This window comes from Sceloporus undulatus, chromosome 1, assembly GCF_019175285.1.
Source record: "Sceloporus undulatus isolate JIND9_A2432 ecotype Alabama chromosome 1, SceUnd_v1.1, whole genome shotgun sequence".
Classification (NCBI taxonomy): Eukaryota; Metazoa; Chordata; class Lepidosauria; order Squamata; family Phrynosomatidae; genus Sceloporus; species Sceloporus undulatus.
Window position 1 is genome coordinate 283,885,724 of NC_056522.1, and position 26,780 is coordinate 283,912,503.

Genomic DNA, 26,780 nt, shown 5'->3' on the forward strand with positions numbered 1-26,780 from the left:
GTCAAGCTTCTCACATTTTCTATGTAATGAATAAGAAGGCTGGTGGACTGAATCCTCCTTACTAAACCCACTTGATTTATATAACCTCTAAATACAACACATACATGCAATCGTTTGATGTGTATTATTTTATTTTGCTATGTTATATCTTATATTGATGCTGGTCTTTGACCATAATAAAGAATTTCAAAAACACATACATGTCAGAACTCAGTGAGAACAGTGTCTAGATGTCTAGTCTGCATCTATTTTAATAAAAATAAAAGTCAACAAATTCTATTTGCTGCAATATATATTTTAATTCAAAGTGAATTTTGACAGTAATACACCATAAATTCTTATTTTGACACTCACCAAAATAGTCACCTGGAAAACCCGCTTTTTGTGACAAAGTACAGAAGGCTTGGTCACATTTAAATCACTGAGAACTAGAGAGAAATACTATCGCAAACTGTAGGAAACATTACATCCATAAAAATTTTCCCAGTCCTCTTATTGTAATATTGCACAGTGCAATTGCTACATGGCAAACTAGTGTAGCACAGAAATCAAGAACAAAAAAGCCACAAGTCTACAAATAATTGTTAAATTGTAACAGTTCAAACTTAATAACCAAATCTCTATCATTAGTTCTAAACAAATCTTTCTATAGCTTGCAGTGTGATTTTCATTTTTACTTAACACAAACCAAGTTAAAATTAGCAGTAAATACATATATTTAAAATTTAAAAACAAAATAATTAGTTAATACAGTAGTATATTTGATCAATAACACACCCTGAATTAAAGTTAAAAACTGAATACAAGAAATATAAAAATCAGTCTCCAAATTAAAAACAGTATGCAATTTTGTTATCGTGCAGTGTTTTATTTAAAAGGCATTAGAACAATGAGATATACAGATATATTTGTCTGGGATTATATTGAGTACAGGTTTACACCCGTGCCTGATCTTGCTCTCTGTAGACAGACCCTTGAGCTACAGCCAAGAAGCCAAGGTATTTCACAGAGCAAACAGGTTCCGAAGTGAAATTGTGGACAACAACCTGAGAGAGTGCAAAAGATCTGAACTTTTACTTCAAACCTCAGGCTCAGTTTTGGTTGTGGAAGATTTATGTATAGCTTCTGAAAAGTAAAAACTACTTTTTAACAATATGTTTAAGTGCCACAGGCATCATTTGGAGTATACAGATAGAAGAGGTTTCATGTTTATCCTGGCACAATGTGCCAAATACATTAGCTTTATATCCTAAACACAGTTTAAAAGCACAGTAAATCTTTTAGAGAAAGAAAGGTCCAAGTAAATAAAGAGATTTTTTTTTTGTTATTCTTAGAAAAGTAATTAACCTCTGTTGTTCATAGTTCCTGGTGAGTCCAATGCCAGCAATGGAAGCAGCACCAAGAAATTCCATTTTCAACACCAAAAAGGTCTCAGAAAACAGGGATTTGCTGAAATCACAAATGTCAAGGAGCATGACAAATCTACTTGATTAGTTCAATTTCCTCTGCCTAAGCTTCAGACTACGCTGAAAAAAATTAACCAGGTTATCTAGTTTTTAAGAGATACATGCACACATTTGTACCTATACAAAATGCATAAAATAGTTTATGAAAAATGACTGAAGCTACAATCCAGAGCATTCATGTAGGCCCAAAAGTGTTGTGTGCATCTTTCTACTTTCTACTCTTCTCATTTGAACAGCAGCTCTCCCACATCATAACAAGCTTTTAAGCTTTCCAAAATTAACTGATTTGCTATAAAAGATGGGGAGAGAATGCTCAAAAGAAAAGAGAGAGAGAATGAAAGACCCAAAAATGTCCTACTTGCCATGCAGAGCTCTGGCTCTCTGACTGTGGCCCAAGAATTGTTGGAAAAGTTAGGGTTTATTTCCGTGTTCTGCCTTTAAAACGTACTGCTGATTTTGGGTTTATGAACTAATACTGTTGTATTTAAGTCCTTATAAGTAAATCAAATGCAGGCACATTTATTTCACTCAGACATTCATTAAATAAAACACTGCTTGTGTTAATGGAACAAAGAAAAAAATCAATCAGCTACTAGCCTGATGAGGCTGCAATCCTTTGTACATTTTCCACAGAAGTAAGTCCCACTAAACTCAGTGGGATTTAATTGAGGGAAACATGTTTAGGATTGTGCGTGAAAGAAATCCTTTGAACTCCTATTCCAGTCTATGTTGCAAAAACTGTATTCCAGAAACATTTGTTTTTTAAAAAAAGAAGAAGTAGTTTTAAGTGTCTGCACAATGTCACTATGAACACATAAAAATTAAATTACATGGATACACCCACATTATATGCAATGATAGTTAATAGAAATAAAATACTGATGCAAATAACACACCACAAATTAACATATCCTCCATCATTTACAATATAGTAGTTACAACACTCCAAACATGAAAGCAAACAAAACAAAAATCAACCCCTCTACTTCCATTTCATGTAATTAGACTTGTACAGAAATTAGAAGGCTAAGAACTAGTTAAATCACTTAATTTCACAGCTATCTGAAGTGGCAATCATTATATAGCAGCTTATCTATTATACATTCAAGATAAATGATACAATTTATTATTTGCCTCATAAGCTAGATCACAGCCTCACTTTAATACCTTCCTTTAAATCCATCCCTAACACTACAGTATATTTGAGGTCTATGAAAAAAGTAGCTACCTTTCATAAGAAATGGATGATTAAGTCTTTGGTGCTGCAAAAGCAATTTAATTTCAACAAGAACAAAAACACAGAAAAGATGCACTTCTACGTGAAAAAAAATCCATGTAATTTGTAGTCCCTGACGGAATGTATTAAATAAGAAAGAAAGAAAAATATCCAAAAGGCTAGAACAAATACTAAAATGTAAAAAGGCTAAATTCTCTCCCATGCATAAATGAAAAATTGCACACAAAGTACTCACATCTTTTCAAGCTTCAATAGTAAATATTTTGCTAATATTTATTAAATACTGCATGGTTTGCTCAAGCTAAGATGAAACCACAGCATGAATCAATGAACATTTTGCTTTTTTTTTCTTTCACAATCTAGCCAAGTCATGCCTACTGCACCTCTAAACAGGTTATTAAATCCAGCTGGACATAAACACTTTGAAAATAAACTACCTAGATTGTATTGCAGTTCCACTGAATAGTATAAAATATTGATTTTTATTCAACAGCTACTGAATCAACTTTTTCTAAGTACTACAAAATGCTCTTCTCAAAGCTGATCATTCTGGGGGGAAATATCAGACAGCAGAATTCAGAAACAGCAAAACATGCTGCCCTCTAGATAAAGAAATCACACTCAATACTAAACTCATTCCACACAAAACTAAAAAAGAAAAAAGAAAAGTGAGCACTCTATCAAATAATCAGCAAATCTGAATGTTAAGTGCTGCAGTCCTCAACATTTATAATATAGTAACATTAACAACTTCAAATATTTAAGGCACTATGTGTGGGAACTGTTTACAATGCAGCTGAGATTATTAGGACACCAACATTTAAGAGCAAATTTCTAGGCAAATTTATTTTTGCTCATGCAAAGGACACATGCAATGTGAAAAACAGCTTTTTAGATAAGTGACTCAACACTGAACATCAAGATACATAATACAAACAAGTTACTCATACATGATACTGATGACACATGTGCATTGGTTGCTCTAAATCTGTATACTCAATGGCTTCCCAAATGTAGACGTGTCTCGCACTAGTTAGAAGGCAATTTTATAAAAAATAGTAGGAGCAAAATTGGATTTCTGCTCCCATAAGTCACCTGTATGGAGTTACTCTATAAGAAGATAACATGACTAAAGACAAATTTATACCAAATGTGCAAAAACACATTAAAAGTGAGTTAAAGCTCAAGGTTGTTTAAATTGCACCCAAGTCTAACATGATTGTGAAAAAAAATTCTTGTGCCATGGCTAATATTTATTAAATACCATGTTCTCCTCTTGTATCAGATGTATGTATCACTGAGTTTCATCAGCATACTGTTGAGTCTCACATAAATGGATACTGGCTGAGTTTTGTTGGACTCAGTGGAAATCCCGCGTAAGCAGGGGATGCAATGTAAGAATGTGATGGGAAAATTGGTTTGTACTGAGTCTGATGAATGGTGGGGGAAGGCAGCAGTCTGGGATTTATGCCCATTGGGACCTGGTGAACTATGCCACTGTGATGGGAGATACTGTATGTGGGATGCTGTAATATCGGTCTTGAGGTACATGATGAAGCCAGAATGTGGGCAACAGGAGCAGCAGTACTCAGGGGTGCAGATGATGGATAAGATAAAATAGCAGGCTGTCCTCCAAGATGGGTACTTCCAGCCAAATGTGCATGGACCGAGGTATGAGTGGGACTTCCATGTTGAAGAGAGAATGCATGACTGGCAACATTAGTTGGGATGTATGTCTGCTGTCTCCAATGACCACAGTTTCCATTCCACTCCTGAGTCCCAGCTCCAAAGTGCTGAACCTGTTCCAAGAGAAATTACAATTTCACCTTTCTAGATGCAAACAGACTTCCCCTCCAATGATGCTTGAAGTATATCTTGAGGAACGAGATTCTTCCTTCCACTTACAGATTCTCCCCTCAACATCAAAACTTAAAAACTACCTTAGTGGAACAAATCAAGGGGTCCTTTCTTCAAACATGATAAAATGAATGCTTCTGAGAAGATGGTAAACAAGGGATGTGGCAAATCATCCTGTTCTTTTGTTCCCCAGTGTCTGAGGCATATCATCTTCTTTTTAGCTAGCATAGCCAATAGCCATTTGCAGACCTAAACACCTTGCCTTTACCTTGTTGTTGCTGTTGTTGTACCTTCAAGTTGTTTCTCACTTATCGAGACCCTAGGGAGAACCTATCACAGGGTTTTCTTGGCAGGAATTGTTTACCTAACCCTGTTTAAAGCCACATAAGCAAGGAACAGCAGAGTGACTACCAACACCATGGATCTAACAGATCTTCAAGGTATTTATAGGAGCTTGATACACAACAACAGCAAATATACAAATGCAGTAAAGGAAGTAGTTGTAACCAGCCAGGGAAGATCTTCACTAATAAATACAGTTTTAGCAGACATTTAGGAGGCAACATAGTGTGAGTATGTGGGAGAGTGTTCCCACAGGTGGATGTCACCCCTGTAATGTTGTTTGATGACAGCATTCTGTTGGTAGCGGGACAAATGGCTCCCCTCACCAAAAGGGTCTAAGTTCCTCAAACAGAAGGAACTGTTCTAGTCATGGAAAAGAGAATTTGTGTTATAGCATTTTTCTGTCTACAAACAATCAGTTGGCTGACCCCCAACTTCTAATACTGTTAAAAGCAGTAAAATGTATTTTCTTCTAGTCTCTCCACACATCTCATTAATTCCTAACAAAATAAAAGGAAAAAGAGCAGGGAAATGAGTACCGGGAACTGTGAGTGGAGTGACTGTATACTTTAAAACAAAATAAACATCTACATTTCTTTTTGATAAAACTCAGACTCTGCTCCTCACATGCAAACTGAATATGTAGAAGCCATTTTTCTTTGATAATCTTCCACACAAAACTGTGGTATATTTGTGAATACAACATGGAGATTGCAAATCATGGAAGTACCACCCAACTGGCTCAGTTCATGCAGATACAATATTCTTGCACACAGCTCCTACACTGTTCAGTGAACAAGATCTCAGATTTTAGCACAACAGATCCTGACTGTATATAAGGCATTTTTGTGTAAGGTTCATGGCTCTGCTTGCACATACTATTGTATATTCCCTTCATGCTGCTTTTTGACATCTATTCTTATACTGTGCTATTGTTTATATTTATAACAAGCTATAATGGCAGGGCATTAGACATACAGGTTGAAAACAATTTAGAGCTCTATATCAAAAGCATTGTTGGGAAGACAAAGAAGAAACAATGCATATCCTGGACGATTTATATCATGTACTGTATATTTAATGGCTTACCTCACATCAGAATTTGTGTTTTCAAATTCTGTATGAACTTCAACCTGCAGATAATTTCCAAAGGAAATGCTGCCTTCTTTACTCTAATGGACTATCCCTCAACAAATCTGAAGGTTTCTCTTTGGATAATTTCATTATAATAATTGCTTGCAAGATAGCTCAGTAAGAGACAGGAAATGGAAAGCTGGGTTGTCTTGAATTCTGTGTGTACGGCAGGTTCAAAGTAAAACTCAAATCACATCGGAAATATTAAATATGTATTTAACAACAATACTTCAATACACATACCTGACTGAGGTTTGAGTGATGCTGATGGAATGCTGATGTCAATTTTCGTTGACGGTTACCCAAACCAGGATGGTTCATTTTTACACGGGTAGATCGACGTTTTACTAGTGGTTGGCAGGTGGTAACTAAGCAAACAAATAGGTCAACATAGCATCACTTTCTAAAGCACTACATTTGCTGTTTTTGCTTTACTCAAAAGCTGCACTGCAGAATTCTGGGGGACTAGGGGAGGGCATGGAGAACGATACATCCTTATTTGGTTTGAAAAGACTGCACTACTCAAAGGTTGGCTGGCACAGATGGTACAGATACAGGATTCTAGATAAAGGGTGAATAGGCCATATACATAAAAGACTTCTTTTCGTCATACCCTCGCAAAGCATTACAAAGAGTTGAAGGACCTTCCTTAACAGTATGATAGCTCATGTGTGTGGGGGGGGGGGGGGGGTCATAAGGAAATGGAGCACAGGATACTCACACAAATTGTTAAACAACTCATCTCCTCCAAATTACCTGTATTTGTTATTTGCTCATCTACGTTTAACCTATTCTGTATCCTCATTGGTGGCACAACTACAGTGCAGACTGCTGGTTTGGCTTCCGAGTTAGCTGAGGTTCTGGTTTCTGGATTTTCATTGGTGTCTTCTGCAAAACCATTTTCTAAGAATGGGCTGTCATGACCTGAAGAGTCTGAACTCGGAGAGCCACCCACAGTATCACAGCCACTTTCTTGTTCATCATCTGACATGCTATGGTAATAAAGGAAAGCACTGTTATGAATTCTATATTCTGTTAGTTATAGCACATCTAATTAATTTCATTTGAGAGGGGGTGAAGGAAATATTTACTAGCTCAAGAAATATTACTAATATTTCTTAAGCCAGATATCTGTGTTCTTAAGCTTACGAACACAGATATTTGGCTCAAAAACATGTTTATCACATTCTAGCCTCTTAAAATCAAGACAATGGTCACTGTATGAACAAATGGCTGAGCATACATATGAACATCTCCAAACTAAATTTAAAAATTTTACATCAACATACATTTCCCAAAGAGATTCCATTCTCTCGAGATTTTATTTTCTTCAAGACTATTTACAATGCTAAGCATGGGTTCCACTCTGCACAGGTTGAGTCTCCCTTATCCAGAATTCCAAAATGCAAAATATCCCAAAAACCAAAACCTTTTTCATGGGTGCCTGAGATAGTGACACCTTTATTTTCTGATGGTTCACATGCACACAAACTATGTTTCATGCACAAAATTATTTTAAAATAGTGTTAAAATCACCTTCAGGGTATATGTATAAGATATACAAAGCATAAATGAATGTTGTGTTTAGCCTTGTATCTGATCTAGAAGATATATTATGTACATATATGTAAATACGAGTATCCCAAAAATCCAAATAAATAAATAATAATAATCCAAAATCCAAAACATTTCTGGTCCCAAGCATTTTGGGTAAGGAAGACACAACCTGTATAACTTTAAGCAGCTTCAGGTTTCTCTGACTGAGGTATGAGCAGAGTGTTAAATCTGCCTCACTATTAATTGTTAGCTAATTTCAGATGGACTGAAGACAAGCCATTAATGCTTCCAATAGACTTCAAGCGGAAAAGGGGAACCTGTGGCTCTGACACACAGACACCTTCCCCCATGCAAGCTTCCTCTCCCCACTGACAGCTGGTAGCAGTCTCTTCAAAGGTTTGATCAGCTGCAGTTTCAGTGTCATTTAATGTTTAAAATAGCCCTTCTTCCTAGCAACTGTAATACTGCTCTCAACTAACTTAATCTATCCTACATGATGTCATCATGTAACCAAAGTTCATTGGTTGCCTGGCTACAGTACTGTTACTAGGAAATGGCAATTTTTCCAAACAAAAGTGACACCAACGTTGAAGTCAATCATGGCTGGTAGCTGGAGTAACAAAAATTTAGGAAGATTTTTAATCCAACAAGTTGTGGTGGGCAAGACCTTATTCCTGTAAAAGAATGTTCACTGAAGAACATTTGGTTCAACCCCCATAATCTGTTTCATCTTTTAATCAGGATAGCTGGGTTGCCATGGCAATCATTGTCAGGGCATCAAGGTAATTCTACAGTGTTATCTTTAACTGATCACAAATACAAGATTCAGAACTGAAGAAAGCTGCTCATTTTAGTTGTCACTGACAGACCACTGAATACTTAATGATAGAAGCAATTCCAAGGGTCACCTATCCCAAACTCCAGGGCCAGTGGAGAAATCCACAACCAAACAATCCCTAAGAGGCAGCCACCCAATCTCTGTTTTAAAATCCCCAACAAAGAAAATTCCACCACCTTCAGATTCTGTTTATTTTACTTGCACATAGCACTTACCACCAAAAAGTTCTTCCTAATATTTAGTAAGTAAATTATTAAATTATTTCTTGTAATTTAAATCCATAGTCCTATCCCAGAAAAAAATAAGCTCATTCCATTTTCCACATAACAGCTCTTCAGATATTTAATGATGGCTATCATAACCCCTCTGAGAGGGAATATTAATCTAGCCATTCCTCAAACCGTTTGGTTGCCAGACATTCTACCATCTTGGTCAACTGCCTCAGGAGAGGTTCCAGTTTAGTGATATTTTTTGTAAGCAGTAGCATCCAAAACTGGACAAAGTACTTGAATACAAATGTAAACAAGCATTGGAGGAACTAGTGACATGACTACCTGCAGCCCTAAAAAGGTTGGTTTTGACAGCATACTTTAATTCCACCTATAGATTATGTATGCATGTATAAATAAAATAAAGAGAGAAAAAAAGATTATGTATGACTGGCATATCGAAACAGTGGTGCCAAGAAGCTACCGTTAAAGTGTTAAATCCTGGCTAGTTTTCCTCCCTGTAGGAGTGAAGTTGCCACAAAGGAGCTTGCTATGTGGGTGCATATCACTCATGTATATTCTGGCATATTAAGCTAGGACTGCAAGCTTAGTGTGATTTTAAAAATCTAACTGCTTAATGTTTATTACCTGTTAGGTCTTTTACAAGGAGATGGACTGGACTGTCCAGAAGAGCTAGTGCTCAAGGTGCTATCAGGACTGCTTAATGAACACACACGGTCAATATGTAGTGTACTCTGACAAGCTTCACAATCTATACTACCTTTACATCTGAAAGAGAAAATCAGAGATACATTTCAGGCTGTGTCCACCATATTCATTCAACAGACTTCTGACTAAATATAAATTCTAACTATTAGCTATTGCATTAACACAGAGTACATTAGATTGTAACACAAAGGTGTTCATATACCTTAATAACTGATTATGCAATGAAAAGACTGTGTTGGATTGCTTCTGTGTTCAACTGTAGAAACACATTTCCATTAGTGCTCCATCACAAAGGCACCACAGGATCCAAGCCCGTAACATTATTTTCAGTGATTTGGACCAAAAGAGCCCCTTGTGTGTGCAGAAAGTCTCTTTAGGGCATGCAAAGGAGAATCCCAAATTTTTGTGACCTTCCCATTCTGATCTCAAATCCCAAGCAGTAAAGACCCCAACCCTCATAAACAGATCTTTGGGAAGCACAGGGGACTGCATGAGGTGTAAAAGTCCAACTGTGTAAGTGGTATTTCTCTTATAAAAACCAGGCTCAATACATACTGTATTTGGACACAGTTTTTCAGTTTGTACTTGGTTAAAGTACAGCAAATATGCACATATTTTGTTTCTGCTTATTCTACATTTCCTTCAATTATACACCAAGCCCTATTGCTTACGCACACAACTGCTATAGATAATGTTCACAAAAGCTGAGTAACTGGCCAGTGCAATGAAAAACAGAATAAAAACATTCAACTGATAACTGAGGGGGGGTTGTTTTATTTTAAAGGCATTTTATTAATGCTGCATCGCTTAGGAAGTTACATTATTGGCACCAAAGGACACACTTTGCAATTCCAGCCTATCCCTTAGGAAAAAAGACAAGAGGAAGTACTTACTCTGCAGCTGAATGCTTTTGTGCCACATCATCGTCATCTGTGTCACTGCTAATAGTGATCACACTGACTGCTGGACTTGGGGAATCTGCAATAATGATAGCCTGCCGTTGTTTGTTTGAAACAGATGAATCAGGGTTCTGCCTGACAGATGGTTTGCAACAGATGCTTTTCTGCCCCTCTGAGTTATGATTGTCCTGTGTTTCCACACAACTTACTTTCTCACCAGCTTTCACATTAAATATCTTTGGAGACACAAATGCTGAATTTTGGATATTGGTATTTTGTAACACATTACTCCTGTGAAGAAGAGATCTATTTAGATATTTCATAAAGATGTTTGTAATGAAGCAAAGCTCATAACTTTATTCTGTTCTCCCTCCCCAAATTAAAGTAGAACATAAACTTGGAAACATCAATGAATATAAAGCAACACATGAAACATAAAACAATGAACATACAGGTAACACTGATAATGTTGTTTTCCAGAGCAATCGTGGAAAACTTTCCCGGTAGATATTGCATATCACAAGCAAGGTTCAGATGCTGCAATGCAAGGTTCAACGTTGGATTTACCAATGAAATGTAATACAATACACTGAAGGTACCATTCTCTTATAAAAAGGAAAGAAGAAATGAAGAAATGCTGGCTTGGACACCATAGACATTTTTGAATGAGATTCAAAATCCACTGAAAAGGTATCAGGAACTGTGTTCACTGAATTCAGTGGACATGAATCAGGGGATTACTTAACACAATTCATCACTGTAACTGTCCTTCCCGGTCTTTCTCCGTTACTGAAATGTCCCATACCTTTGAAAATAACTTCTGTAGTGATGGGGCACATTTTCTCCACAGAGCACTTAAAGTGTTTCTTGCTGCCAGCAAAAGAAAGACTATTCTTAATACTATTCTAGGTCATATCATGACTACTATTATACAAAGCCTCTATTTTCAATATTTCAAATCTGACAAGTCCTCATGCACATAAATTTAGGAACAGCTAACTAGGACTACCTGATTTAACATAACCAAAGTAAGGTCTATTTCTGCAGATACATAGACAAGCCACTATAACAAAGCAGACCAGATTATAGGGCAGCAAATGCTAAATTGCATCATTATCATTATCATTCTGTTGTTATTCCCATCCCTTGCCTTTAATTAACAGATTTATGATCAATTTGTACTGTAACACAATATTTAATGTTTAAAGAAATAAATGTTCTATAAACACTTGGGTGTTTCAACAGTTTGGTGAGCATGCATGTTTATAATATACTGTCCCTTCAAAAAAGGGATTCTTACGCTACGAATTTGTATGTAAATCTATCACATAAACTACACAATACTAACCTGTTCTGGCACACTTTATTTCTCTTGGTTGGTGTGGGCTGAGGCCAGACCACATGTGCAATGCCCACACTGATTGGCTGAGGAGCAGATAAAGTAATTTGATTGGTTAAGAGAGACTGTGTCATCACTGAGTTGTAATGGTTGCAACGAGGAAGCATCTTCCTGGGAGGGCAGAAAATTGTCAGTCCAAAATGTTAAGCTGCGTGTTTTGTTTTTAAAATGACAAATGTGCTGTATGAAAATTTAAACAACCATTTCAACATACCCCCAGTCTCTAAGTCCCTGTGGGCCAGCCACAGAATCAGAAGCCAGTGTTGCTGCAGGAGCCATGGGGGTTATTTGTTGCCATGTAGGAAGCAATAGTTGCTGAGCTCTGTTAGACCAGGTCTGTTGTAAACACAAAAAGTATTATGAAGAACTACACCCAACACTCTCTCATATTGAATCAGATCATTGGTCAATCCAGTCTAGCATTGCAGATGCCAAGGTGAGTGTGAGGCTTCCTGTTTAGAAAGAAGAAGCCAGGCTACATTTTGATGGAATGGAAAAAGTCACAGCTTTATTGGTTACAACTGAAATAGCTGGATCCATATCATGAATCCAGATCCAGGACTGATCAATCTATCTGTTGGCAATGGCAAACCATCTATCAGTCAACCAATGGCAACCCAATGTCCCAGCACAGCTGCTAGGTTGTACTGGAATGATAGATGTAGGAATCCACTTGGACAGAAGCCACTATTGTTTTCCTGCCACCTGGGAGTGAGACATATCTCTCCACAAGCTGCACATGACCAGGTGGACAACATTACAAAGGTTCCTTAAGGGGACCCCCCATACTGGGAGTGGTGGGCACACGTATCGATCTATTCCCAAGCTTGATCCAGACACTGTATCAAAACTGCCCAGAGTTATGACAATCACTATTAGCAGTGTAATGTAACAAAGCAATGTAACAAAACAATCATCTATACAAAACCCAAATACTGAGGAAGGGTGGATAAGAATGATGATAAAAGTGATATGATGATGAAAACAGTTTATTTGGGGCAGGAATGGATCTGAGTGAAGCTTCCATTTGTCCCAAACTTCATGCCCTGCCAACCAACAAGACTCCTTCTGACTGGCTGCCCTTCCCACTTCATAAAGAGCTCAGGATGTATGAACATCTGGGAAAGAAAAACAGCCCTGGCACCTGGAATATGACATCCATCCTTGCTTTGCCCACATCTGGGGACAGCAAATTGGCGCTCCCAGTAGGTCAGGAACCACACTTGTCAGAGTAAACTGGCAACAACTCTCTAATGTTTTATGTAAGAGATCACTCCAGTTTTGTTACCTGAGATTCTTTTAAGGTGGAGAATGGAAAGGAAACCATGTGTTCTTTTAGTTAAGTGTAGCCCTCCAAATTGATACAATTTAAAAAAAATTAAATTAATCAGAATAGCATTTACAGCTCTGAATGTATGAGAGCTACAGCAGCAAACAAGTGGGCATACCTGAGACAGAACTCCTCTTATCTGGAGTGGCTGTAGGGTTGGGGCCTGTGTTACCAATGGCACTGCATTATCTACTCTTAGAGAATATCCATTGGGCTTCCCATGATTAGCAGGAATTCCTAATTCAGAAACAGAAATAAAGAGTAAGCCTAAATTCAAATTAGTAAATGTAAGCTGATACAATTCATTTTGTATATGTTGAAGGACTTAAAATTTTAATCACATGGATTACACTACTTTCTACTTTAGTTTTTGCAGTCTGGTGCCAACTCTGTACATGGAAATATTGCTTCACAGTAACTCAGTTCAAAAACCACATAAAGCCAAAGTAGACCTGATATAAGATATCCATACTTAGGCTTTTAAATGTTACTAATCAGCAACTCTATGCAGTTGCTTTCAAGAATGGAGACATGGTGCTTGTTACATTTAACCTTTTCCCAATGAGAACCATTTCCCCTACAAGCTACTATTGGCACAAAAAGATGGGGGAGGGAGGAGGTTCAGACTTAATTTAGTGATTTCTTTTTTGTTTCCACAACTAAACACCAATTCTGTATTTATTTTTTTTAAAAACTTATGTTTTAAAAATGCTCAAAATCCTTATTACTTATCTCCCACAGTACATCTAGCTTGGTCCTGCACTGATCACTAATCCATGCAATCAGGAGTATATCTATACATTCATCCTACTCCTTTCATTATTCATGAACCTTTGCTTTCATAACTTGAGATGATACTTGGCTGTGACAAAAAAATGAGATAAACCATGGTTACTTCTAGCCACAGTTTTCTTTGAAATAAACCCACTGAAGGGCAAAGAAGAGTATATGAAAATGTTGTAGCAGCAGCCTTGAGGATACCTGCTTCCATGTTGTTTCTCACAGAGGAAGGTGACAGTAGAACGAGTGTCAATATATCCCCAATGCAAGTTAACCAGCGCTTAAACAATGAACTGAAATACAGTATAACACACAACACTAAAAAGAGATGATTGCTAGAAAATTTTAGAACAGTCTGTATCAAGTGTATCAACAAGTAAGCCCTTCACTCATCAAATAGATCCTCTTGAGTTTTGGGATTAAGCAACCAGCACATGCCACAACCTTTTTGAAGCAAGATGTACCAGACAGAGGTGACACTGCTTAAACTTGACATTAATAGAAATTCCACAAAGTCTGCACCATTTTAGCCCCACAGCCCTCAGTGTGACTGATAAAAATAAAGATGCGTGACAGAAATTTTGCCAGAAGTAAAAGTAAACCTTAGCAAAAAGATAGACTTGGGAAAGATTTCTATTAGGGAATATGACCCAGACAACATGTGTCAATGGCTGAGAGACTAAATAAATGATAGACAATGACAACCCCACAATGCTTCGGGAATTTCTCCACGTGGTGAGCATTGCAGTAAGTGCAGGCTCAAGACTCTAGTAGATATTCTTTAAAAAGGTATAAATGCCTAAACAAGCAGGTTAGTGTGTCAAAAAACACATTTTTAAACATTTTAAATGACATCCTTACACATTAACATCCTTCCTCATTGTAATACAAGGGTGGTGGTGATTTTTTTAAATTAATGTATACATGCATGAATTGGGCTCAAATAAAAGTTTAAATGAAATGACCAGTTGCATTGAAGTACTAGTTAGTTTAGGAACTGATTCTATACATATCTACTCAATTCACACATTGTAATAATTAGTAGAGCGCCAATGTGGTGTAGTGGTTTGCGTGTTGGAAAAGGACTCTGGGGAAATAGGATTCAAATCCCCACTAAGACATGGAAACCCACTGGGGGACCTTTGGCAACCTCAGAGGGAGGCAAAGACAAACTCCACTCTGAACAAATTCTGCCAAGAAAACCCTATGATAGGTTTGTCTTAGGGCTGCTATAAATTGAAAATGACTTGAAGGCACAATCACAACAATGAGTTAACGTCAATGTCACTGAATATGGAAGGGATACACATGCAGGTGAGGAAACAAAACTCAAAATGTAGTATGATTATATTCTCACATTTTTTAAAATTCTCTTAAAAATACTTTGTCCATCACCAAATAAAATAGAAAGTATTTAGCAAAATACTTGGTTCTTCTTCCCTCGTTTTATAAAAAAGAATACCATTCAAGCACCTATCCAGTATACAAGCTATATAGTCTCTTTCCATTATATAACAGTTTCTTGGAATACTCTGAAGATTTCACTTTTACTGCTGAAAAAGTTTGTGTTGTTTTCCATCCAGCCAGTTTGATCATGTGGTATGAGTCCCACAGATCAAAAGATACACAAAAATATCTGTGTGTGTATTTTAGGTATGATTTTAGCAAAGAAGACTCCCTGCATTCATGGAAAAGTTTTAGATTCTGTGGATAATCCCACTGGCAGAAGGGCAACTTTTGTGAGCTCTCCCTTCTCCTGCAAACCCCTCACCACTAACCAACTCCAGAACAGATTTTCAGAGGGCACAAGGATCTTACAGGAATCTACAGGAAGCAGGCAAACATTACTTCATCCCTTTTATCAGGAGAGCACAATTTCATTAATGGGATATTGCTGCAGGCTGTCATAAACTCAAGATCCAAGCTAATGTACTTTAATAAATGAAAAGTTCCCCCCTCTCTTTTTTAATAAAAAATACTAAAATTATAAAATAAGCTCAAACCTTGAATAGCAGGAGGGCATATAATCAGCGTTTGATGAAAAGCATCACTGCAACCAAACTGTGCAGTTCCTGCCTGTAATGGTATTCCATGGGGCAAAACCGAATGGGCAGATGCAGCTAATGTCTGAAATGATAAGTATGTCATAAATTAACAAAAAGATTCTTGTGCTTTTCAGATTAATATTTAAAATACATGCTAAGTTGTATTAAACTGTGAATGTTTCATCTGCTGTGATAATGTGAAACCATGAACATTTGAAAAGTTCATAAGCCATAACATTACACAAACGTTTTATGTTCTTATTGTACACCAGCAAGCTCACCCTGGCACATGAAGCTCAATTTATTGTGCACATGTCAGCAAACGTAATATTTGACCACATGGGGGCACTATAATAAAATACTTTTGAAATATAAAACATGGTTAGCTTTACTTTTGTGAAATATTTTCATAAGAAATACTACAAAATGATCAACAAGGATCAACAGGAAGAGAGAAAATGAAGGATCACAACTGAAGCCTCCTTTGCAGCCCTCTCTACCCTGGTTGGCTTGGGCTGAAGCGACAACAAAAGTGCAGAGGTTAGAGGGAAAGTATGATAAATAAGAATGCCACAATACAATCCCAAGCTACTTATGGATTTGCTCCACATAGAAGTTAAAACTATGACTAATCGTGATGAGAATGTCCACAGGTGCCTACTTCTTTGATATGTTCCAGATAGAACTTTTACACCTTCATCCATAGAAAGATCTGTATGGTCCTGATGCACATCTCATTTAGGACAATACAGGTGACCATGGCAGTGATGAAATGTTCACCATTGCTCTTCCCTCAGCATTTTCACCACATCCATAGTCACTCTGTATGCTAAACCAAATAAGAATCTAGTGGTGCTTCAAAAACTAATCTATTGTGGCATGAGATTCTGAGAGCTGGAAACAACTTCATCTGATGTATAAAATGGATTTTGATCTTGTTTACTTTTCAACATGGTTCATTTCTACCTTACCTTTTTATTCAGAAGGCTCTCCAAGACGATGAAGACTTACACAGAATAACACTCAAGTAGGATTATACTGACAAACATGCAGTTAAAATTAGGTATGCAATTTGCTAATACAGCTGCTGCAGTGACCCTGCACTGATCTAAATTTTGGGATGGAAAGGGAAGTAGAAGACCTTAATTTTTAAGCACTCACCTGACTTCGAACTGCTCCCATCTTGGCAAAGCTAGCTGTCAGACCCGGTGCATTGCTTGAGGCAACTGGTCGCATATGTGTTGTTTTATTGCGGTTATTCATATCATATGAATTGGATCGGTACTTGCAAATGTCCATGATATGAAAACAGGATTTCACTCTTATGACAAAATGGAGGAGAAAAAAAGAGTTGTAAAAAGTGGGTAAATGCAAAAGGTGACGTATACTGTATTCACATAATGAAAGTATGTACAGAATGGCCATGTGAAGCACAGAATGGCCATGTGAGGAGGCTTCAGGGGCTTTACAGTAAGTTGGGGGAAGAAGGGATATGACTCAGTGTAAGCTAAGTCTTCAGGCAGATTTTTATACTATACTGAGGGTTTGCTGGATTGAGATCTTCATGTCTTAATGTCTTCCAGAAGGCTTTCCCTACTGATCCATTTTATTTATACTTATTTATAAATAACATATAAATAAGTATAAATAAAATGGATCAGTAGGGAAAGCCTGCCCACAGATAAGAAGGGAAAAGAAAGTACATAGTGAGTCTTGAGCCTACCATGCTCTAAAGAGGAGGTGCCATGCTTCAGCCCCTAACTTATGGAGACTGAACAACAGCAACAGAGCAGGCAAGGTAAGGAGGTGGCAACAAGGAGAGGAGCAGCCACAGTTGATGCCACTCACTTGCAAATGCCAAAACTACATCTGTTCCACATGCACAGAAAAGGAACTGATGTGTTTACTGGTCTTCTCAACAAATTAGCTAGAATACTACGGAAGCTGCTACTACTACTACTACTACTACTACCAGGGCTGTGAAGTCAGAATTGTGGAATCAGAAGCAACTTTGGGTAGAGTCAGAATATGTAGAAATGTAATAACTCCAACTCAAACTTCAAAATAAAAAAAACTTATTATAACAATACAGTATATGGTAACAATAAGTGTCAGTATAGTGTAGTGATTTGAGTGTCAGACAATGAGTCTGGAGACCGGGGTTCAAATCCCTGCTTGGCCATGGAAACCCACTCTGTGACCTTGGGCAAGTCACACTTTCTTAGCCTCAGAGGAAGGCAAAAGCAAACCCCCACTGAACAAAGCCTGCCAAGAAAGCCCTGTCATATGTTTGCCTTAGGATCACAGGAAATGACTTGAAGGTACACAACAATAATATATGGTATATACGATTTTATACATATATTTTATATTCAAATATATTTTATGTTCTATCATTTTAAGCAACCTGATGATTCATGTGGTGGTGATGAAATGCCTTGTGCTACTTTTTTACAACAGTAAATTTGTCATTACTAATTATTATACTTTTACCATTTATGAAGAAGTTTGGAGTCAAAGTTGGACAATATTAAAATAGGGGAGTCAGAGTTGAAGGTTTGGCGTACTGACTCTACAGCCTGACCACTACTACTGTTCTTCAATCTAAGCAGAGTCTCCCTTCAATGAAAGCTGCAGCTAGTATGCAGGGACGTAGCCAGGAGTTTAGGAAGGGGGGTTCAGACTAAGTGCCACCATTATAATGGGGCTTGGGTGCGGCGGCACAGCAGCACGCACCATTCATTTTTCTAATGGAAGGGGGGGTCCAGACCCCCAGGCCCCCCCCCCCCCCCGGCTACGTACCTGTTGTATGCATGCAGTGCCAGCTGCAGCAGGATAAAATTAGTAAGTGCAAACATACTTGGGCACTGGAAAAAGCCATCACTTCTGTAATTTTTTTACCAACATGGGTCAGAATTATATACCATAGAAGTCAAAGAAAACCTAGTGGCACAAGAAACATGGAACCTGTTCAGAAAAGGTTAACCCAAGATTATTTTTAAAGATACTTTACAGAACATACTGGTTGCTATGGGGAAAATCAAGGAGGTGCTTCATGGTAACAAAGGGATGGTTCAGTGTGTCAACCGGATTGATTCTTAAGTCAGCATCAATCAACAGCATTTTCTTCAACAGGCTGACAAACTCTCTTCTGTCTGCTTTCTCTGCCAACAGGTCACTTCCTTCCAAATCCATCACCATGTTCACCTGGTGTTAAATAATTAAATGTGTGAAAACAATATGGCATCTTTCACTCATTCCTACAATGATTTTCATTGTTATTTAGACATTTATGACCCACTTCTCTATGATAAATCATATTCAAAGTAACACTTGATAAAATATATTTTGATATATATATATATATATATATATATATATATATATCAAACTACTAAGTAAAATAACAATAAAACATCCCCAAATCCAAGCACCAGAACAAAACATATTAAAAGTAACAGACAGTGGAATTTGAAACAACATTCCCATCAAAAGCACCTTCTAAGTACTTCTCAACATCTACAAGATAGCAGATAATAGAAATGGTCAGGAAGACCAGGAGCTGAAATGACAGGTTGCTTACCTGTAACTGTAGTTCTCTGAATGGTCATCTAAGGGTTATCTGCAACTGAGCAATGCTTCATTTGGAACCTTCTAGAGCTATAAATAGAGAACTTTGGCAGTCGCAGCAACCATGAAACCAAAGACAGACAGGACATGACAAGGGGAAGACAGGTGGGATTGTGTGAGTTCACAGATGACCACTCCAAGAACTACGCTTACAGGTAAGCAACCTGCCCTTTTTCACCATGGTCTCTGTGACTCACACAAGTAGGAAACTAGCAAGCTACTCACCAGAGGTGGGGAGGAGTTTCATGTTATAGGCAGCTGAAGAGGATCACACCAAAGAGGAAAGCAAGAGAGCCTTCTCTAAGATGGCATCAGCCCTGGATTGTGCATTATTCCTATGGTGGGAAATGAAAATCAAGAGCTGTGACCGGTTACCTGCTCTGCAAATGTTCTCCAGTGGAATGCCTCTCAGGAAGCTCTGGAGGAATGGCTGTAGATTTGAGCTGGGCGGGGTCCTTCCTCACCAGTTCATAGGAGAAGAAAATTATGAAGGACACTCGTTTTGAAAAACGTTGTGTCAAAACTGGGAGTCCTTTACTATGGTAAGAATAACAGATAGAGGTAGAAGGAGAAGCTGAATGGAGCTGTCCTGTCAACACAGACTGTCAGAGCACACATGACATCAAGAAATGGTAGAATCTTTTCAAAGAATGGAGGGATTTTGCATCAAGGCTGGGAGTATGAGCTATTGCGTCAGACGGAAGACTGAAATCACCTTTGGTAAAAAGGAAATGTCAGGGTGGAGTGGAACTGTAACTATGGAGGGTCCATCCTGAAGGCACAGAGTTTACCCACCTGCTGCACTGATATTGTGGCCAGAAGGAACACAGTCTTCCAAATGAGGAGGTGCTGGTCACACATCACAAGAGGCTCAAAGGATTTCCCTGCAAGTTGGGAAAGGACCAACTTCCAAGAGACTGAGAGTGAGGAGAGAAGGGTGTTTTACCTCATCCTGCCTTGCTTATTTAGGTAGTACATGACAGTTGTGCTGTGTGTTACTACCTGAACTACTGGAGTCTGAAGGCCTTGAATATTTTTTCAACTGCAAGCATTTCAAGGGCATTGATGTGAAGGGGTCTCTTTGTAGGGATCCAGTGGCCCTGAACAAAGAAGCCCAACATGTGTGTTCCCATTCTCTTGAGAGAAGAATCTGTTGTGATGATGGCCTGCATGATTTTGAGTTTGAGCCACTAGGCTAGCAATGAATGAACAGACCTCAGTACTATGAGGCAGTGATGGGAAGAATCCATGTGAGGTTCAAATTGAGATAGGAACCACACCAGCAACAGGCACATGTGAAGGCAGGCTACTGCAGTGACAGCAGTGGTGGAGGCCATTAATCCCAGGAGAATCTGTCTTTCCCTTACTAGAACCTGCCACGTACAGTGGAGGTGTAGAAGGACACCAAAAAGAGATTGGTACTGATTGTCAGCAAAGTAGGCCAAGGTGATTTGAGAGTCAAGCATGGCACCAATTAAACATATGGACAAGGATGGGCAGAGCTGGAATTTTTCATGGTTGATGATAAATCCAAGTGCATGGAGGAGATGAAGGGTAAGATCCATTTGTCCAATAGGTTGGTCCTGGATCCAGCTACCAGGAGCCAGTTGCTGATACAGCGGTAGACAATGACCCCTTGTTGCCTCAAGTATACAGTCACAACCACCATGTTTTTGGTAAACACATCGGGGGCGACAGAAAATCCAGACAGAAAGACCCTGAATCAGTAAGCCCTTGAGGTGTAAGTGAGTGAGGTGTAAGATTCCCATGGGGGGATAGTTTTCAAATTCGATGGCATATCGTCATTAAATTATATCAAAGACACAAGTATCCAGTGTTATGGACGACCACACCTGGTGGTAAGTGGAGAATCTCTGCCAAAGAATGGAGACAGGGTAAGAAGAGGGACCAATGTGGAGTCAAAGGCACCATTTGCCCTGATCTTATTTTGCTGGAAGCAAGGTTTGTCCACAGGAGCAAGGTTTACAGGAGGGAACAGATGTTGGTTGATACCTGGATTGATGAGGCTGAAGACTAGTACAGGTGGAATCAGCCGTAATAATGCTGAAAAAACTGTTGGCCCTGAGAGGGAAATCTCAATTTGCTGGTTGTATTGTATACCTTTTCAGTGTGCTCTAAGAAGTCATTGGTCTCACCGAAGAGGAGATCCTCTTGTTGCCTGTCAGGTCTTCAGTGGTCAAACATGCCTGGTGGAACATGTTCAAAGATACAGTGGGACCTTGATATCCCCTGGAGATTCATTCCAAACCACCTTGCTGGTGGATACCAAAATTAGCGAGACCTCAAGTCCCATTATCTCCAATGGCGGCAAGTGCACATGGCCGCAACACCATTAGTGACAACAGGACTTCAGATCATATGCACGTGCCACCATTGGGGAAAACAGGGGCTATCTCTAATGACAGCATGGCCACGTGCATGCACTGCCACTGCCATTGTAGACAATGGGGGCTTGCCATCCACGGATGTTTAAATCCACAGCTGGCAAGTCTGTGGATAACGAGGACCCATTGTGGTAACCAAATATGCTGTGTAGGGCGATGGAGCCAGCTAGGCAAGCAAGGCCTGTTCACAGAGGAAAACCTTAAGTTGGGAAGAGTATTTTTATGGGCCTATGGAATAAAGACCTTGTTGTCATGGCCAGCCAAGAGCAGGAATCGGAGGATGAGGAGGAGGATGCAGCTCCTCTAGTGCAAGGGGAAATGGAGGCTGCACCAGGTACTAATCCTGCTTTGCCAGGTCCCAGCTGTAATCTCCCAGCCCCAGAGGAGGAGGCTCAGCCAGGTCCTAGTGCTAGTGGGATTCCTCTTGTGGTGCAACAGCCTAGTGGTGACTCTGGGGAGGAATCATGCCTGGACGTGCCTTCCTTTAAGCAAAGAAGGGCTGAGAGTGCTTGCAGGCATAGATCCAGGAGGACTGCAGAGAGGCAATTAGCAAACCAGCCTCAGGTGGCATGGGGGAGAGTTTCCCTTACTTAATGAGCAGAGAGACACCAACTCAGTGCCAGAGTTTATTACATGATCCTTTGGTGTGACTGCTGCCTGCACTGGCTCCCTGTATCTTGACTCCTTGTTGCCTTGACTTTGGAATGGACTGGACTATTGCTACCTTCTGGATGACCTGACCCTGGACTGGACTGAGTATTGTGACCTCTGTTATCCTGGCTTCGGCTTGGCTTTCGGTTTGCTTTCTCTCTCTCTCCCTGCAAGGTTTGTGGACTACTTCCAGCTCCATAGTAATTGCCTTCCTTATTGGCGTGTGTCTGTGTGTGCTGGCTGCAGTCCAGGATACTTGCAATGTATACAAAAGGTGATACTGTGAGACTCTTCCAAGCAAAAAAGTCAACAACAGTACCTGTTGTCATCCAGGATTTTGGCACCATATGTGGTATATTTTTTAAAAAAATAGCAAAGGGCATGGCTGTTTGTAAGAGAAGCCCATCAGAAGATGAAGCTTACTGCTGTAGGTGAAGAAAAGTCAGAAAGCCAGAGTCAAAAGCTGTAATAGGAGTCCAAAGTCACAGAATGGCCAAAAAGAGTCCAAGAAAAAATGAGAAAAGGAAAGCGAAAGCTCAGATGTGTTCCTTTGGAGCTGCTGCAGTGGCAGACAAATAAGAACTGAAAGTTTCAGGCAGGAACCAAGGAATAGGTGGGCAGAGGTTGCCTAGAGGTGGGCAGGGGTACAGCCAAAGTTCTCTACCTATAGTTCTAGAATATTCTGAATGAAGCACTGCACAGATGCAGATAACCCCCATTTGTGTAAATCACAGTGACTATGAAGAAGAACATTACTTACCCATTTCAAACGTAACTATTATAGAGGTAAACATTTTTAAAAACTGTACCACAGATGTTAGGCAAAAAATTAATGTACAATTTTTAGAATATTAGAACAGTCACAATGATGGACACTGTCAAATGTCAAGTGTCCCTCTCCCAACAGATCAAATGTTACAGTGGCATTAAGCCGCTTCATAACAACTGTAGTCCCTGAACTGAGGAGAAAATCTTCTCTATCTACAGATAAAATGAGACTGAAGTGTAATCATAAAATAATAAATAAATACGTTTGTATCAAATATATATGTATATACTCACATGCACTATTTCATCCAAACTATTGAAAATGTACTTTCGGGCCTCTTTAGATTTCATTCCTGTTTCTCCTTCATGTTCTTCCAAAGTCTTCAGGAATTTAATTGGAGGAAAACATTTATACATTATTGTGAGCTACTGAAAAATTAATCCTGTTAACAAAACTAATGGGAACATACAGTAGGCACTACTGTGTTTTCTCTTTGCTGTTGTAGATGTACAGCAGCCTTTTCCAAACATGATAGTACATTTTAAAAGATATGTGCTTTAATTTTGTTCTAGATAAGAAAATAAATTGTCTCACTACTGTGAATTAACAAGTCAGTTGCCATAAAATGCTAACACGGGGCTGAAACAGATGGCCCAGTAAAGCTGGCTTCTAGCCGGCTTGGTGGCATGGTGTTTAGACATGCCATACCCGAGTCACCTGGAAGCCGTGCCAGTGATTACATGCCCCCACATGGTGTTCAGACGCTACTCTCCCCAGAGCCAGCAAAAAGCCAGCTTTAGAAGCGAAGGGGTGGCTTTTTTGTGCCCCAAATAGGAGCTGACTTTTTCCAGTCCTATTTGGGGTGGAAACTGGCCAGATTTGCACTCCAGCATGCGGTTGCCATGGCCCCAATTCAGCAATCCTACAGGGCCTTCTGTTTTGCCCCACAGTCGAGCTAACAATGAGGAATTTCAAATCCTACAACAATTGAGAACTAATATGGTTTTGGTGCGTTTCAGAGAAGTCAAATTCATTTTATATTTGTCGTGTATTTACATGAATAACAAAATTCTCAGTTTCAGCTCTATTCAGAACAAATGGGAATAAAAGTAACCTTGCAAGATTTTTGAGAAGATTGACTAAAAATGAATACTAGATACACCAAAAACAGATTATTAGTGTTGTTTTATCATCAGTGTTATTTCCCATCATTAGAAGACTTCCAGCAGGTAGTCCATTAGTAATGTATTGATGCCAATGACCATATTATTTTAGACTTGTTGCACTTAGGATACTTGTAATTCCATAACAACATCAGGAAACAGGGCATCATTTCTGAATTTTGCTTTCTTCCTGTGACACAACTCAGCTCTGATTGACCACAGAAGAGCTCTGTGCTCTACCTCCACAGTGTCCTCTATTCTCATTCTTGCACATTAAAGACAGCATAGAGAGATCTTTATCTCTCTAAGAGTTAATAGCAGGTAAAGTATCAGTTCAGGGAAAGTGTACACAGAAACTAGTCAGAGCAAACAAATCAGGTTTTCTTACACCAGCCATCAAACAAATTGCAGTCTAGTGTTAGAGTCATCTGAATCTTTCATAGCTGCCCAAGGAACAGTCAGGAAAATGAAGTGTAAGAAAATTCTTGAAAGTGAAATGACACTACTCAAGGAACCAATACAGTGCTCCCTTCCCTTACGCGGGAGATCCCTTCTGGATCCCCCCCCCCCGTGCGTAAGGGGAAAATCACATATGCTCATGCCCCATTGAAAATAATGGGATGGGTGCATGCAGAGCTGTGCAGTGTGCACACCATTCATTACATCCTCCCACGGCTTCAGCGTATGCATTATTACAGTGTACATTATTACAGTGCATACAATGGATGCCTGAATTTGTTGTATGCCTTCACAAGCTGTTGCTGAGTTATGCTGACTCCAAGGCAAACCTATCATGAGATTTCTTGGCAAAATTTGTTTTGGGAGGTGGGATCACCAAATGGATTTCCATGGCCAAGTGGGTATTTGAACCCTGGTCTCCAGAGCCGTAGTCCAATTTCTGTCCATATATCTGAATACTGAAGTCCAAATATCTACATTAAAAAATAAATTAATACCATACTATTTGCCTTGGAAAGTGAGCATTCATGAGTTATCCCTTCCCATTCAATCTGATGGTACTTCTTACCTTTAATCTCCAACTAGAATATGGTGCCTCTGTTTCTTTACAGAAAAATCGTGTGGTCTTTGTTCCAATGTTCAACAACTGCTCTGCAGGCAAGCCTTGCGTTTGTGAAATATAACGAATCTGCAAAAAAAAAAAATTTAAAATATAACTGACTTTTTGATTATACAGTAGGCCCTTAGTAGCTGCTAGGGTGTGGTTGTAGGACTCCCCATGGATACCAAAATCCATGGCAGATCAAGTCCCATTATATACAGTCATATAGTAAAATGGTGTCCTTTGTATACAAAGGCAAAAAATCAAGGTTTGCTTTTTGAATATTTGTAAAAATATTTTCAAGCCATGGATGTCAGAATCCATGGATGCAGAATCTGTGGATACAGAGGGCCAACTGTATATTTACTGTATATACACATGTATAATTCTAGAAATTTTAGTCAAAAATTGACCCCAAAAAACCTTGGGTCAATGTAATACTGTACCTTCACTCATATATATATAAAAGCATCCATTCCCTTCTCTGAGTCGAGTGGCAAAAGGTGAGAGTTTATGTCTGTCCTAGGAGAACCTAAAAGATGCACCAACCCCCTGTACTCTCTCCACTGTGCCAGCACTTCTGGCATCTTTGAAAGCCTAGGTAGGAAAATGGTGGTGGTGGCACAAAGCAGCACAGAGATTAGAAGGAGTTGGTATTTCTTTTAGGTTTTCCCAGGATGGACTAAACTCTCATCTTTCTCCACTCTACTCAGAGAAGGGGATGGTTCCTTTTTGATAATACTGTACCTTAACTCTTCCTTTATATCCTTTTTGCCATGCACACGCTTTCTTAGCCCCACCCATGCCTGGTCGTCTCCACCACACATCATATAGTCACTATTTACCAAAGTTCTCTTCTCATCCATCAAACCTTTAGGGTGTACATGAACAGTTATGCTTGCTAGAATGTTTAAAGTTCTTTGGCATCATTTTACTTTTCTTTGGGTGGAACAAAAAGGCACAAAAGAGCAGCCTGCATGGAAGTACGTTGGAACCCAACTGTTTGCATGGTCTGCTCTGAAGGTGGGCCATGGACACAGGACCCACCGGCACTGCCAGGAGTTTGACTATCCTAGCTCCTTTTTGCTGTGGTCATAAGGACCACAGTGTGGCTTTGGTGCAGCTTCTAGCCACTTTGGAGGCATACGTCGTTTGATCAGCACACCTCCAAAGTGGTAGGAAGCTGCTTCATTTGATCCATCTGTCCAGGCCCTTTATCTTTTGCATTGTTTATTACATGCTTCAAGTTTTACCCTTGATGTATCCATAGGTCATATCAA

General features: G+C 39.0%; 1 protein-coding gene across 6 annotated transcripts in view; it reads right to left on the reverse strand.

Annotated features, from left to right (window-relative positions):
- Positions 1-279: 279 nt before the first annotated feature.
- HIPK3 (homeodomain interacting protein kinase 3) overlaps positions 280-26,780 on the reverse strand; it is an 89,034-nt gene continuing 62,533 nt past the window's right edge. For all 6 annotated transcript variants that reach the window (XM_042470631.1, XM_042470195.1, XM_042470283.1 and 3 more), the window contains 13 exons: positions 25,468-25,587; positions 23,571-23,657; positions 18,845-19,029; positions 16,984-17,143; positions 15,781-15,904; positions 13,116-13,234; positions 11,882-12,003; positions 11,617-11,778; positions 10,263-10,559; positions 9,289-9,429; positions 6,793-7,028; positions 6,280-6,404; positions 280-4,502 (listed from right to left, as the gene is read on the reverse strand). In XM_042470631.1, the coding sequence (XP_042326565.1) occupies positions 4,029-4,502; positions 6,280-6,404; positions 6,793-7,028; positions 9,289-9,429; positions 10,263-10,559; positions 11,617-11,778; positions 11,882-12,003; positions 13,116-13,234; positions 15,781-15,904; positions 16,984-17,143; positions 18,845-19,029; positions 23,571-23,657; positions 25,468-25,587 (2,352 nt within the window). In that variant the 3' untranslated portion in view covers positions 280-4,028. The remainder of the gene's footprint in view (positions 4,503-6,279; positions 6,405-6,792; positions 7,029-9,288; positions 9,430-10,262; positions 10,560-11,616; positions 11,779-11,881; positions 12,004-13,115; positions 13,235-15,780; positions 15,905-16,983; positions 17,144-18,844; positions 19,030-23,570; positions 23,658-25,467; positions 25,588-26,780) is intronic.